This window comes from Monopterus albus, unplaced genomic scaffold (assembly GCF_001952655.1).
Source record: "Monopterus albus unplaced genomic scaffold, M_albus_1.0 scaffold189.1, whole genome shotgun sequence".
NCBI classification, from domain to species: Eukaryota; Metazoa; Chordata; class Actinopteri; order Synbranchiformes; family Synbranchidae; genus Monopterus; species Monopterus albus.
In genome coordinates this window covers 139631-153229 of record NW_018128069.1, presented here as the reverse complement: position 1 = coordinate 153229, position 13599 = coordinate 139631, and the positions used below count along the sequence as shown (strand labels likewise).

Here is a 13599-nt window from a genome sequence, read left to right as displayed (position 1 = left end):
ACAGTTTTTCCACCAAAGAAGCTGAATAAAGCTCTGAAAAAGGCTTGAAAACACATCTGGTCTTTGCTCTTCATTTTGAATTCCAAGATTCATGAATATTCAACTATATGCAAAGGAATGCAGGCATCGCGCACTGCACGCCACCGCTGCTTCCCCCAGGAAGATGCTGAAAGCACTGTGTATAAGGATACAATGGCAGGAGGGAACAGTGGAGATTCAGTTAGAAACGTCTGAGCCTCGCTGAGACCAGGAGCCTGTTAAGACAACAAATGTTGGAATTGTTGGATAATCACCTTTATTAGGCCAAGTATGTTACACACAAGGAATTTGTTTCCGGTACAGAACTGAGGCAGCCATCTGTGGTGTCAACTCACACCGATGGCTCTAACCCTCAGGGGCAATTTGGGGGGGTTCAGTGTCTTGCCCAAGGACACTTTGACATGTGGACTGCAGGCACCGTGATTTGAACCTCCAACCCTCCGTTTGGGAGACAACTGCTCTACCCACTGAACAACAGCTGCCCCACGACTAAGGCAGACGTCTCAGAATGTTAATCTCCCCATTACCTTATTTCAATCTCTTCACCCCTCAGATGTCCCAGAATTCATTTCTGGTCCACCACCATCAAAGACATCTGTTCCCTTATTGCTGTGCAGAGGTTTGAGGATTTAAGAGGAAACATGAGCACAGACACTAGAGACCATCCTTGGTAACACAACCCTTCATTAGGAAGCAGTCAGTGATTGGATGCTGCAGCTGACAGGTTGGAGCACGTCTCGTCTCTAAAAACATTTCATCAAGTGCTTGCTCCTTGCATCTTACATGGGCGGGACTAAGATGTGAGGAGAAAATGTAAGGGATGGGAGTGAGAAGACATTTTAAGGTAATGGGAAGCAGCCCTGGTGTACCTGTTTGTTACGGCCGATCCATGAGTAGCACAGTAACGGGGCACTATCCATGTTCAGATCTGTGAGCGGTATGTCTGGACCACACCCAAAGACCCTAAGAAGGCCGAACATAGACAGTTTTGATTTGTCACAGGGGTGACCACCTCGCTCTCCAGGGAGAACTCCAGCACAGCGGCGCTCAGCTGGGGACTGTGTGGCCCAGTGGGAAACACAAGTGAACTGTTACACATACACTTACTCACAGCTGCTTGTGTGGTGACCTATTTCATACAGTACCACACACATGCAAAACCTATTCCCCATTAAACCACGGTAAGAACTGTGAGTGTGTTGGCAGGATATCATCTCATATCGTTTGCCATCCATCACAGCTGGATGTTCTTCCTTTGGGGATGTCCACAGCACCTGGAGAGGAATAATACATTAGGGTTTTTATGAACTCGGTTGCCATGGTTTTTGCTGAAATATCATTATGCTTATGGGTTTTCATATTGTACCGCAACACTATGGGGTATTATAGTGGAGAGGGCTTTCAGCTGAAGATCTGCTCTGTGAACACATGAAGAGATCGCATGGGCCTCAGTGAGAGCAGGAAGACGACTGGTCAACCTGTGTCCCATCATTAGTTTTAATACCATATACAGTATATGTACACACACACATGCATTCTGTGTGAATTTTTTATTCACTCATACTTAAAAGGGAGTTTCATAATTTCACATCATGCCTATTTCAGTTCTGTACTGCAGCTGAAAGTCAATTGATTAGATTCCAGTTGGCACATAATGATCGTTAGGCACATTCTCGGAGCTTAAGAAAACTCTACCCACGATGCACCTCGACAAGCTGCAAAGATCCAGCAGTCATTGCAAAACTGTGTGACACAATGCATTATTTCACATTTTCCACACAGTTTAATCCAGGAAATGCTCTGCGACACACACCGGTTCTTCTCAGACTTGTATGTAGCTCTGCAGAGCCCAGACTTCCGCTGCCATCGTGTTTGGTCATCCTCTCTGAATGAAAAGTCTGTTCTGGACCAGGTGCCGTCCTCTTCCAGTAAAAAGCTACTTGTCTGACAAGCTAGCAGTTACACTCAGTACGGGAGGTATTCAGACCTTCCAACTTTCCATAGTTGGTTTCAGACTCATCATAAAATGGATTCAATTCATTCTTTTCTCATCAGTCTACACACAGTACTCCACAAGGATGAAGTCACAACTGTTTTTTGGAGTGTTTTGTAAATGTATTAAAATAAAAGACTTAAATATCCCATCAACATCAGTATTCAAACCCTTCACTTAGGACTTGGTTAAAGCACCTTTGGCGGCAGCAGCAGCAGCCTCAGATCTCCTTGAGAATGAATCTACAAATTTGGCACCTTTCTTCTGGAATTTTCTTTCTATTGTTCATGGTAGAATCGTTCCAGGTTAGCCAGGTCGGATGGGGGGCGGTGGTGCTCCGCCATGTTCAGGTTGCTCCAGAGATGCTCTGTTGAGTTCAAGTCCAGACTCTGGCTGGGCCGCTCCAGGACTTTCACAGAGTTTTCCTGAAGCCACTCCTGTGTTTGATTGGCCATATGCTTCAGGTCATCGTCTTGTTGAGATGTAAGCCTTAGCCCCGGCCTGAAGTCCTGAGCAGTCTGGAGAAGGTTTTCATTCAGAATTGGTCTATATTTTTCTGGATCCATCCATCCTCTATCCTGACTAGTTTCCCAGTTGCAGCCTGATGGATGGTGTTAGTCAGGTGATGCTCAGGGCCTGGCTTCCTCCACACACACTGCTGGGAACTGTGGCCAAAACGTTCAGTCTCTGTTTCATCAGACCAGGGAACTTCCGCTTCTCATGGTCTGAGATTCCTTCAGGGGTCTTTTTCATAACTCTGAGGTTTGGTTTATACCATCTTGTGGCTTGTGGCACCAAAGACTTCAGGTTTTAATTGTTCTTTTTCATCATCAAATTTGTTCTCTCTGCTTTTATTACCGGAGACTTTTTATTGTTTTTTTTTTTTACACTCTCCTGACATTGTTGCCACACAGAGACCTCTGCAACCAGGAGCTGAAACAGTATGATACTGATAAACAGGAGCAACTGAGGGTTTTAATGTCATGAATGAATTCAGAGCAATAGTAGTGTCTGTCTTAGTTCCAGGCCTTAACGCTCAGCTCTGATCTTTGTGTGTTACTGCTTCCCATCCGTGTGTGTCAGTGCCATGTACCCGGCTCTGGTGTGAACACCACTGAGCTCCTAAACTGCCACACATGCACAGTTGTAACTGAAATGTGAGCCATGTGCACACAAGAATAACAACCAGATCGTGTGTGCAACGGTCAAATGGCCCAGTTTCCTCCCAAACTGCTGGGTCATATGTTAATTACAGTTTAGCCCGATCAGAAGCTTCTCCACAAAAGTCCACCACATGTGTCCTGGTCTCTCCACTGACCTCGTCGCTGTTGTCACTCTCCTCCATGTTTATTTTTACCGGACTGAGGGGCCGAATGATGATGACAGGCTGTATGTGCAGAGGAGGGGACGTTAAAGCAGCCACATGAATCTGTTACTCAGTACCTCTCAAACCTCTTGCCTCTAGTTTCAACATCTTGAACTGTAGAACAGAAAAATTAGGACTCCTGATGTTTGTCCTCTTTGTTTCTTACAGAAGATGAAGGACAGGTTTGTCTGTGTGTCGTCAGGAGGAGAGGAGGATGCTGAACTCATCGCCGAGAAAATGTAGGACTCGTTTTCCTCCTCATCTTTGCTTTTCTTTCTTCAGTTACGTTTGTCTCTTGTTACTTTGTCCTCTCTCTCCTTTGTTTTTGACTTGTCTTTCATTGTCTCCTGTTGTGTTACCTCAACCTCTACTCTTCATGCATTTTCCTCTGCTTGCTTCTTTTTATCCTCTCCCTCTTCTGCTTTCATTTCTGTCCTCTTTTCCCTCTTGTTTAAATCTGCATCTTTCTCCTCTTCTGATTGTTACTCCTCTACTTCATCTTATTCTTCGCTGCTCTTATTCCTCATGTTTTGCTTTTTTCTCCTTTCTTGCCTTTTTCTTTTCTTCATTGTCTGGTGTTGTGCTTCCTGTCTTTTCTGTCCGTCGACTTGCTCTCCCCTCCTCTTTTTGTATTTTCTTGCCTCCTCTCCCTTTTCCAGTCTTCTTCTTCCTCCCCCTCCTTTTCCCTCCTCTTCATTATGCTTCTTGGCCTCCACATTCTCTCTGTCTCTCTCTCACACACATACACACACACACACACACACAAACACACACTATTACTCATAACACTCCCTCTCTCCAGTGAGTTGCTGCTATAATTAGAGCATCGAGCTGTGTTTAAGCGCTAACGGGCTGTGTGTGTGAGTTGACAGATGACACACCGTTTGCTGTCAGATAATCCATAGTCACTACTGTAACACACCTGGGTCAGTTATAACAACAGAGGCCAGGCGGCTCCTTCCACGGCAGTGGTGTTCAGTCACATTGACAGAATCAAGGAATTGGTAGCCAAAGGAGGAGTCAGTGATGTGATTGGACAGTCCCAGATGATTGACAGGTGTGTGTGTGTGTGTGTGTGTGTGTGTGTGTGTCTTCAGGCAGATGAAGGTCCACCTACAGACATTGAGGGAGAAGTCTGAGGTGGAGAAGATGACGCCCAGAGAGAAAATGAGGCTCCGCAAACTGCAGGCTGCCGATGAGAAGGCCAGGAGACACCGGTAATGCACACATGTATATAGACATACACAGAGATACTGTACAAACATATACAGAGACACATACATGCATTTTTTGACTTTACTGTTCCGGAAACTGAGGCAGACAGAGGGCGAGACCTGAAGCAAATCAAACCACTGTTGTGCACACAATGTGCACATGTACACTGTGTGCCACTGGAACCACCTGGTTGGCCTTTAATGGATACAGTTGCCATTTTTGTCCAACAGTCTTCACTCAGCAACCCACAGTGACACGTCTTTAGAAATGTTTTGAAACTCAAAAACTGAGCTTTCATCTATAGCAGTATTGGAGCCTTTGCTGTGGCCAGGTGCACCCTCTGTGCCTTAACTCCTGTAACAGCAGCTTGTTGGTTAAATGAGAGCTGGAGTTGGGTGGAGAGTAAACCAGTTGTAGTTGACATGAATCAGCAGATATTCTGTCCAGCCACAGAAAGTGTCAGCAAAGCAGACGTCCCTCTGAGCTGCCGTGTTAAATGAGACTCATCATGGTGAGCGGCTGTTAAGCATGTGTTACTGCTGCTCTGTGGGTAGTAAACACCTCAGAACGAGGCTGACGGAGCCTCATCAGGGCCACACAGAGAACTGATTCAGACAGTAATCACATTAGAGGGCACTTTGGCCATTTCTGTGGGACCTCACATCTGAAACACAACCTGAATGCCTGTCTGTTCAGACAGATTTAAAACAGATGGAGGATTATGGGAAATACTGATGGCTGATAGAGAAAACAAAAGGTGAAATGCAGAAACTGTGGACAAGCCTCCAGGATGCTCTCATGGCTAACAGGGCTGCTCGCCTCCATCACTGCATCCCGCCTCCATGTGTCAGTGCTGTTTTGAGGAAATAACTGGCTGCAGCAATCACTCACGACCCGCAGCATCTCAACCGTCCTGTAATGCCCAGAAATAATTAACAGTTAAACACGTGTCACAGTTTTTCTGGTTTTCCCACCGTTCTTTGTGCGTCTGGAAATAAAGCAGCATTTTTACTCTGTTTGTTACAGTTTGTTCCTCCTTGTGACCAAAAGTACAAAACAAAAACCTTGTGTAGAACATTGCAGTGATGTCAGGGTATCAGCGCAGGAGCAGAAATAAACCGATGGTGGGGCACCGAACAGGTTTCCATATGACAGAATCCAACAGGTTTATCACTGTGTATTTGTTGCAGTGCACGTCACTAAAGGTTACAAACAAATCACTGCACATGTGGCACATACGCTCTGCTGCAGCATCACCATCACCAGAGCCACTGCAGCTTTTCTGTTCACAGTCAAACGAACATCTCTCACTGTGCTCATACAAATCACTCTTAAACTTTTACCACTTTTACCAGGTGCAAAAGTCACATTTTACAGGAGATTCACCTTCAGAAAATGGCAAAGTCTTCAGGCGGGTGTGTCCACACTGTTATGACCAAGGCTTCATGCTGCACCTTCAGGGACAGCATTAATCAAAACGGCAGTGTTTTTCTGACTCAGCTACAAAGCAACTGTGGACCTGAACCCTTTGTACAGACTTGGTGGATGGTGGAGAGTCAGTATTTCTGAAACGCATGTGTGCTTCTCAGTGCCACGCTCCAAAGTGATGCCTCGTGTTTCTGTCACTACAGGAAACTGGCTGAGCAGAAGTACAGAGAGGTCCACACCCGCAGGAGAGAGCTGAGGAGCCTCCACTTTGAAAACGTCAGCCTGGATGTTCTGAATGTAAGAATCGGTGACCCCGCTGAGTTGAAAAGCAGTTCAACATTTCAGTCATGTTGGATTTACCTGGCAGAGCACACGCTGCTGCTGCCGTGGGTACCTGTTAATCCTCTTACAGGGTTCATTAACCAATGCCGCCTCACCAGCTGAAACCTGAGTCTGTGGATGTTGAGACAAACTCCACTGAGTTTCATTTCGTCTTCTGCTCTGACCAATAGGAGAGCAGAGAAGACAGAGGCTGCGCCAGCCAATCAGCAGCCAGGATTACCACTCAGCAGGGGGGTCGCAGCCAATCAGGAAGCAGGATGAGTCGGACACAGAGCTGCATGGTGAGAAACCATCAGCTTCATTATAGAAAGACAGATACTTTATTGATCCTGAGGGAAATTCAGATGTCCACTCCGAATGTCTCCATGCACGCTGTGCACATGAAGTAGAAACTGTCAACACTTGATTTTTATTCTCAGATTTCTATATTTTTTAACTTTAAGCTGGAGATGTGGTGTAAAATGATAAATAGGCCTGTATACAGTAGCACCTTCATCCTCTCAGCTGTAGGGTGTGGCCCCCTGACAAGGGGCCACTGCAGAGATGTAGACTAGGTCCTCTTTGTTGGTCTCATGGTGGAGCTGCCGGTCCAGTTCATGATTCAGTTTCCTTCATGCTGAAGCCTGTGAAGGGAACACAGATCAGTTCCTTAAAGTAAATCACTGCAGCTGCATCAGTCTGGAGGTAGGATTTGGGGTTAATATTACTTTCCATGTACTCTGACCCTAGAAAAACTGAGGAAACTAATGAGATTTACAGCTGCTCTGAAAAGCTCTCCGGAGATTTCTGCATTCAAGCAACTTAATCGAGTGTGCATCTAGAAAATGCTCCGGGAGCTGTCGGGTATTAGAGAAGCCATAAGCCTTAATCTCATTAAAATTAGTGTCAGTTCTGATAGAAGGTTTGAACCAGAGCAAGGACTTCCAGTACTTCTTGTTATCATCCTGAGCCCGTCGTCCTCTCTGATGTTTCACTTGTGAGGAGAAGTGAGCCCAGTCGGAGCAGAGCAGTCGGAAAACCTGTTTCAATTTGGGAGAATTCAGGAGTCACTCCTGGGTTTTAGGGATTTGACATGAGTATGTCATTGTGGTTGGATCAGTTTTAGCCACTAACCTTTGTTGCACAATAAAGTCCAACATATAGTTAAGAAACAGGCCCAGTGCTGAGTACAGAGCAAACTCAGCTGCTTGTCTTGGTGGCCTCGTTGTTACAGTGAGGGCTGCAACATGGACTCACAATTCAACATGTTACTGAAGTAAAAGTACAGAAGTATCAGCATCCAAATATCCCTTGAATCTGTAATAAAGTTTTTGAATTGAGTTGAATACGGAACTACCAGAGTACCAGTACTCATCCTGCAGAACGGCCCATATCAAATTAATGTCTCCGATACTACTGGACTGGACTGATACATTACTGTGTTCATCACTTTAATGCTGCAGCTGGTAAAGGTGGAGCTGATGTTAACGACCTTATATACTTATACTGTGAAGTACTTGGAATTCCCACCAGGGATTAGTCTGATGATTCTATTGGGTTTGGTTTGATTCATCTGATTTTGAAAAGGAATTGAAGTTATCAGATACATGTAAAAAGTACAAGGTTTGTCTCTGATATGGAGTGAAGTCACAGTATGAAGGAGCAGGACAGGGAAATACTCAAGTAAAGTATAAATATCTCGAGATTGTACTTCAGCGCTCGGGTAAATGTACTCACTTACTTTCCACTTATTTTGAACAGAATCCATGGTCCTGTTCACAGCGAGATGTGAAGATGCTACAACAGTTTTACAAATACTTTGATATGTGCACATGACCAAAACAGAAGGTTGATTCTGATCTGATTCTGAAAAGGAAGTGAAGTTATCAGATACATGTAGTGAGATTCTACTTGAGTAAATGTAGTGAGTCACACGCCAGCTGTGTCCCCTCTCGCTCAGCTGACGCCTTCCTGTCTACAAAACAGCTGTGAAATTGCATTAGAGAACCTCATGTTTCACTGGGAGTCACCTGGAACCTTGGGGACTCCTGGAGGCCCCGTGAGGCCCCTGGACGCCAGTTTAAGAGCCACTAATCTGATCTCGAACAGGCCTGATTATGAAATGACTCCTTTGAAGCTTGTTGAATCCAAGTGAGGCGTTAAATTTGGAGCTGCAGAGCAGAAGTGCTGCAGCAGGGAATTCAAAAATAAACTGGATGTACAACATGGGTGTGTGATGGGACCAAAAACATCAACACTTTCATGTTTTCCCTTGGATGCAGATGTAATTTAGGTTTTCTGCAGTGAGGGTTTTCAGGCCCTTAAACACAGACACATGGATTCACATCAGGGAAAAAAGGCTGAATTAATTTATTGTTTTTATATTTTTGAACTTCACAGCATCAGAAATCAGGTTGTTCTGGTCCTCTGCCCTGCAGCCGCCAGGGCAAATGCAGTATTCATCTAGTATTCAGTTAGTGTTTGCCCTGAGATGCTGATGCAGTCATCTCTCTGTGGATCAAATTGTGAATAGGTGAATTCCTGTTCAGGATTCGGCTCCAGGTTCGACTCAGCTCGTCTGAAATCTCTTCCCAGCTGCAGCGGAGATGCCGACTGAAGCTAAGGGAAACAGTGAGCAGCTCTGTGGCTCAGTACTGGGTTTACAGAAGCTTGGTTGCATCAAACTGCTTTGGGACACATGATGAAACTTCATGGGAGCGTTTCTGTGGCTCAGACACAAACGCTGAAATAAAAACAAAAAGACACTTTGAGGAGAGATACAGTTTTAACGTCATCATGTGAGAAGTGTTTTCAGCTCCTTCAGTTGCACACCAACTCATTTGGGGAGAGGAGAGGGGAGGAGGTTTGTTAGTATGTGTGTGTTACTGTGCACAAGCCTCATCCAGAGACCAGCAGCACCAGTGAACGTAGTGTCCTCACCGTAATGTGTGTGAGTCCAGACCCTGGTCCAGCTTATCGCTCTGTGCTGTGGACTCCACTGTTGTCCACCAGCTAATAACCCCCAGTGAGCCACACTGCTGCACTGAAGGGCAGGTTTCCTCCTCAGGAAACATGTTTGTTTTTGGCAAACGGCTCTAACGCATTGTTCTATGCAGCGAGGAGCTGGCAAAGCAGCATGAACTGGCCCTTTTGGAGCTATTTTTCTCTGGATGGGGTTTGTGCAAAATAACAACAACAGAAGATCACCAGCATATATACCAGAGGTCTTTTAGTTTTTGTCTCTGAACCTCTGCCATGTCTGCTCCCAGAGCCCCACCTTCTGTGTGATCACAGCCATGTGATTGGCTAAGAGGAAGACCCGTGAATTAAACATCCATGTTTAAAACTCTGAGCTCGTTGGCAGGAGCAGTGATTCTGTCCTGTTCAAAATGACACTTTAAATCCAGTGAGGACCCAGTGAGTCTTTATTTATTACTTTATTCAACAGTTTTTGGACTCTACTGTGTTTGTTCACATATACAGAATAATAGGCAAATAATTAATAACCCACGTGCAGTGTTAATAACAGATGTATAATAATGAATAAGGTAATATAATAAACAACTTATGAATTGTTACATTGAGGTTTTAACTTTTTAGACATATTTGATCCATTCACATTTGCAGCCACATTAACCCAGTTGAACTTAAAAGACATCATTTCTTTCCAGATTCCTCAAACTGAGGTTAGATGTTTCATTGTGTTTGGAGAAAACTGAGCTTTCAGAAGGTAAACTAGTAACTGACTCATGTACCTGTATGTACAGACATCCCAGAGGACCCTCAGGCTGCAGAGGTTTATTACAACCAGGACGGGTTTGACTCCTGCTCAGAAGATGAGGAGACAGAAACACCTGCAGAGACGCAGTCGGACCTGTCAGACCCACAGGTGAGTCTATGTGTGACAATTACAACTCACAGACATGGTACATATTTTTAGATTCACTGTATGAAAATACTGCTATCTCTGATCCAAACAAACCTTCATAAACCAGTTTGAAAATCATACAAAGGATGCTCCTTGTAACAACAGAACTTCACTAAAACTCATCACGTTTTTAAGTTTTCTTCATCATCAAAGTAATTCAGTGAGAACTGTCAGCATATCCACAGCTACACAGCAAATTCAGACTGCCAAGACTGAGTTTGGTGCACTTCATTTTCCAAAATGTAAACAAGAATAAGATAAAACAACAGCGCTGAAGTGCCCATTTTGAAGTCTAAAAACAGGTAACTGTGCTGTCGAGTGAAAAATGGCAGTTTTACCCATTAAAAATTAAATGCACAGCACAAAGTGTGCAACAAGTGAAAGGGTCTGAACACTTTGTTAAGCCACTGTGTTTTCATATCAGACGGTCTGGAAGCTGTCACTCACCAGAGTGGTTCTGTATCTGTTGATGTTTCTGTCAATACACTACTTTGTCCAGCAGATACAGTGCCTTGCGAAAGTATTCGGCGCCCTTGAACTTTGCGACCTTTTGCCACATTTCAGGCTTCAAACATAAAGATATAAAACTGTAATTTTTTGTGAAGAATCAACAACAAGTGGGACACAATCATGAAGTGGAACGAAATTTATTGGATATTTCAAACTTTTTTAACAAATAAAAAACTGAAAAATTGGCCGTGCAAAATTATTCAGCCCCCTTAAGTTAATACTTGGTAGCGCCACCTTTTGCTGCGATTACAGCTGTAAGTCACTTGGGGTATGTCTCTATCAGTTTTGCACATCGAGAGACTGAAATTTTTGCCCATGCCTCCTTGCAAAACAGCTCGAGCTCAGTGAGGTTGGATGGAGAGCATTTGTGAACAGCAGTTTTCAGTTCTTTCCACAGATTCTCGAGTGGATTCAGGTCTGGACTTTGACTTGGCCATTCTAACACCTGGATATGTTTATTTGTGAACCATTCCATTGTAGATTTTGCTTTATGTTTTGGATCATTGTCTTGTTGGAAGACAAATCTCCATCCCAGTCTCAGGTCTTTTGCAGACTCCATCAGGTTTCCTTCCAGAATGGTCCTGTATTTGGCTCCATCCATCTTCCCATCAATTTTAACCATCTTCCCTGTCCCTGCTGAAGAAAAGCAGGCCCAAACCAGGATGCTGCCACCACCATGTTTGACAATGGGGATGGTGTGTTCAGGGTGATGAGCTGTGTTGCTTTTACGCCAAACATAACGTTTTGCATTGTTGCCAAAAAGTTCGATTTTGGTTTCATCTGACCAGAGCACCTTCTTCCACATGTTTGGTGTGTCTCCCAGGTGGCTTGTGGCAAACTTTAAACGACACTTTTTATGGATATCTTTAAGAAATGGCTTTCTTCTTGCCACTCTTCCATAAAGGCCAGATTTGTGCAGTATACGACTGATTGTTGTCCTATGGACAGAGTCTCCCACCTCAGCTGTAGATCTCTGCAGTTCATCCAGAGTGATCATGGGCCTCTTGGCTGCATCTCTGATCAGTCTTCTCCTTGTATGAGCTGAAAGTTTAGAGGGACGGCCAGGTCTTGGTAGATTTGCAGTGGTCTGATACTCCTTCCATTTCAATATTATCACTTGCACAGTGCTCCTTGAGATGTTTAAAGCTTGGGAAATCTTTTTGTATCCAAATCCGGCTTTAAACTTCTCCACAACAGTATCTCGGACCTGCCTGGTGTGTTCCTTGTTCTTCATGATGCTCTCTGCGCTTTAAACAGACCTCTGAGACTATCACAGTGCAGGTGCATTTATACGGAGACTTGATTACACACAGGTGGATTCTATTTATCATCATTAGTCATTTAGGTCAACATTGGATCATTCAGAGATCCTCACTGAACTTCTGGAGAGAGTTTGCTGCACTGAAAGTAAAGGGGCTGAATAATTTTGCACGCCCAATTATTCAGTTTTTTATTTGTTAAAAAAGTTTGAAATATCCAATAAATTTCGTTCCACTTCAAGCGGAAGGTCACGGGCAGACAGCCAGACCTTCTGGACGGGTTGGTATGTGGGCGCCCGGGACCGATGGATGTTGGCCCACTTCTCGTAGGACCGGACAGAGCAGAGCAAGACCAGGCGGGCCCTTGCCAGGCCCGATGACATCGACGGACCAAGGCCGAAGCCGATGGTACTCGGATCTCCGGATCCAGACTGGGGAACAAGGGAGGTGAGTAGCCGTACACACATTCAAATGGGGGCATGCCAGTGGCTGTAGAGGGAAGGGAGTTGTGTGACTACTCCACCCAGGTGACATTCTCAGCCCAGAGTGAAGGGTCCCTGTGGCACAGGAGACGCAGGCCTGTCTCCAGCTGCTGATTCAGCTGCTCCGTCTGACCGTTGGACTGTGGATGAAAGCCCGAAGAGAGACTGACTGATATGCCCAGGAGTCGAGAGAACTTGTTCCAGAAACGGGCCACAAACTGAGGGCCTCTGTCAGACACCACGTCTCTGGGGAGGCCATGCAGGCGAAAAACATGTAGGACCATGAGCTGTGCAGTTTCTTTGGCTGACGGCAGTTTGGGCAAGGGAACGAAGTGGACCATCTTAGAAAAACGGTCGACTATGGTGAGTATAGTAGTGTTGCCCTTAGATGGGGGCAGACCTGTAACAAAGTCCACAGAGATGTGGGTCCACGGCCTAGAGGGCACAGAAAGGGGACATAGCAGTCCCGCGGGTCTGTTGGTGGGTGTTTTGTTCCTGGAACAGTCCGGGCAAGCAGCCACGAAGCTGCGGACATCCTCCCTCAGGGTTGGCCACCAGAACCGTCTCTGCACAGCATAGCAGGTCCGTGCTATCCCTGGATGGCAAGCGAGCTTGTTGTCATGACACCAGAGCAGGACCTTTGTGCGAAGTAAAGCGGGGACAAACAGACGATTTGGTGGACAGGTGGAGGGACCTGGTTCTGACTCCTGGGCGTCGATGATCTCCTGTTCAATGCTGAGGTGGGCAGCTCCGACCCGGGCAGACTGGGGCAGGATGTATGCTGGTTCTGTGCACTCCTCCTCCCTGGAGAACTGACGAGAAAGGGCATCTGCTTTGCCGTTACGGCGACCTGGGCGAAAAGAGAGAGAGAAAGAAAAGCGGTCAAAAAACAGAGACCATCTGGCCTGTCTAGGGTTCAGTCTTTTGGCCGTTTGTAAGTACTCCAAGTTCTTATGGTCAGTCCAGACCAAGAACGGCTGCTTGGCCCCCTCCAGCCAATGTCACCACTCCTCCAAGGCTAACTTTATGGCCAGCAGCTCTCTGTCCCCGATGCTGTA

At 45.5% G+C, this 13599-nt stretch overlaps 1 protein-coding gene across 1 annotated transcript in view; it reads left to right on the top strand.

The window, feature by feature from the left end:
* The window catches only part of nek11 (NIMA-related kinase 11), a 52574-nt gene that overhangs the window by 19400 nt on the left and 19575 nt on the right, over nucleotides 1-13599 (top strand). Inside the window, exons 9-14 of the mRNA XM_020617390.1 lie at nucleotides 3567-3637; nucleotides 4496-4615; nucleotides 6245-6338; nucleotides 6554-6664; nucleotides 9632-9644; nucleotides 10130-10251. Coding sequence (XP_020473046.1) covers nucleotides 3567-3637; nucleotides 4496-4615; nucleotides 6245-6338; nucleotides 6554-6664; nucleotides 9632-9644; nucleotides 10130-10251 — 531 coding nt within the window. The remainder of the gene's footprint in view (nucleotides 1-3566; nucleotides 3638-4495; nucleotides 4616-6244; nucleotides 6339-6553; nucleotides 6665-9631; nucleotides 9645-10129; nucleotides 10252-13599) is intronic.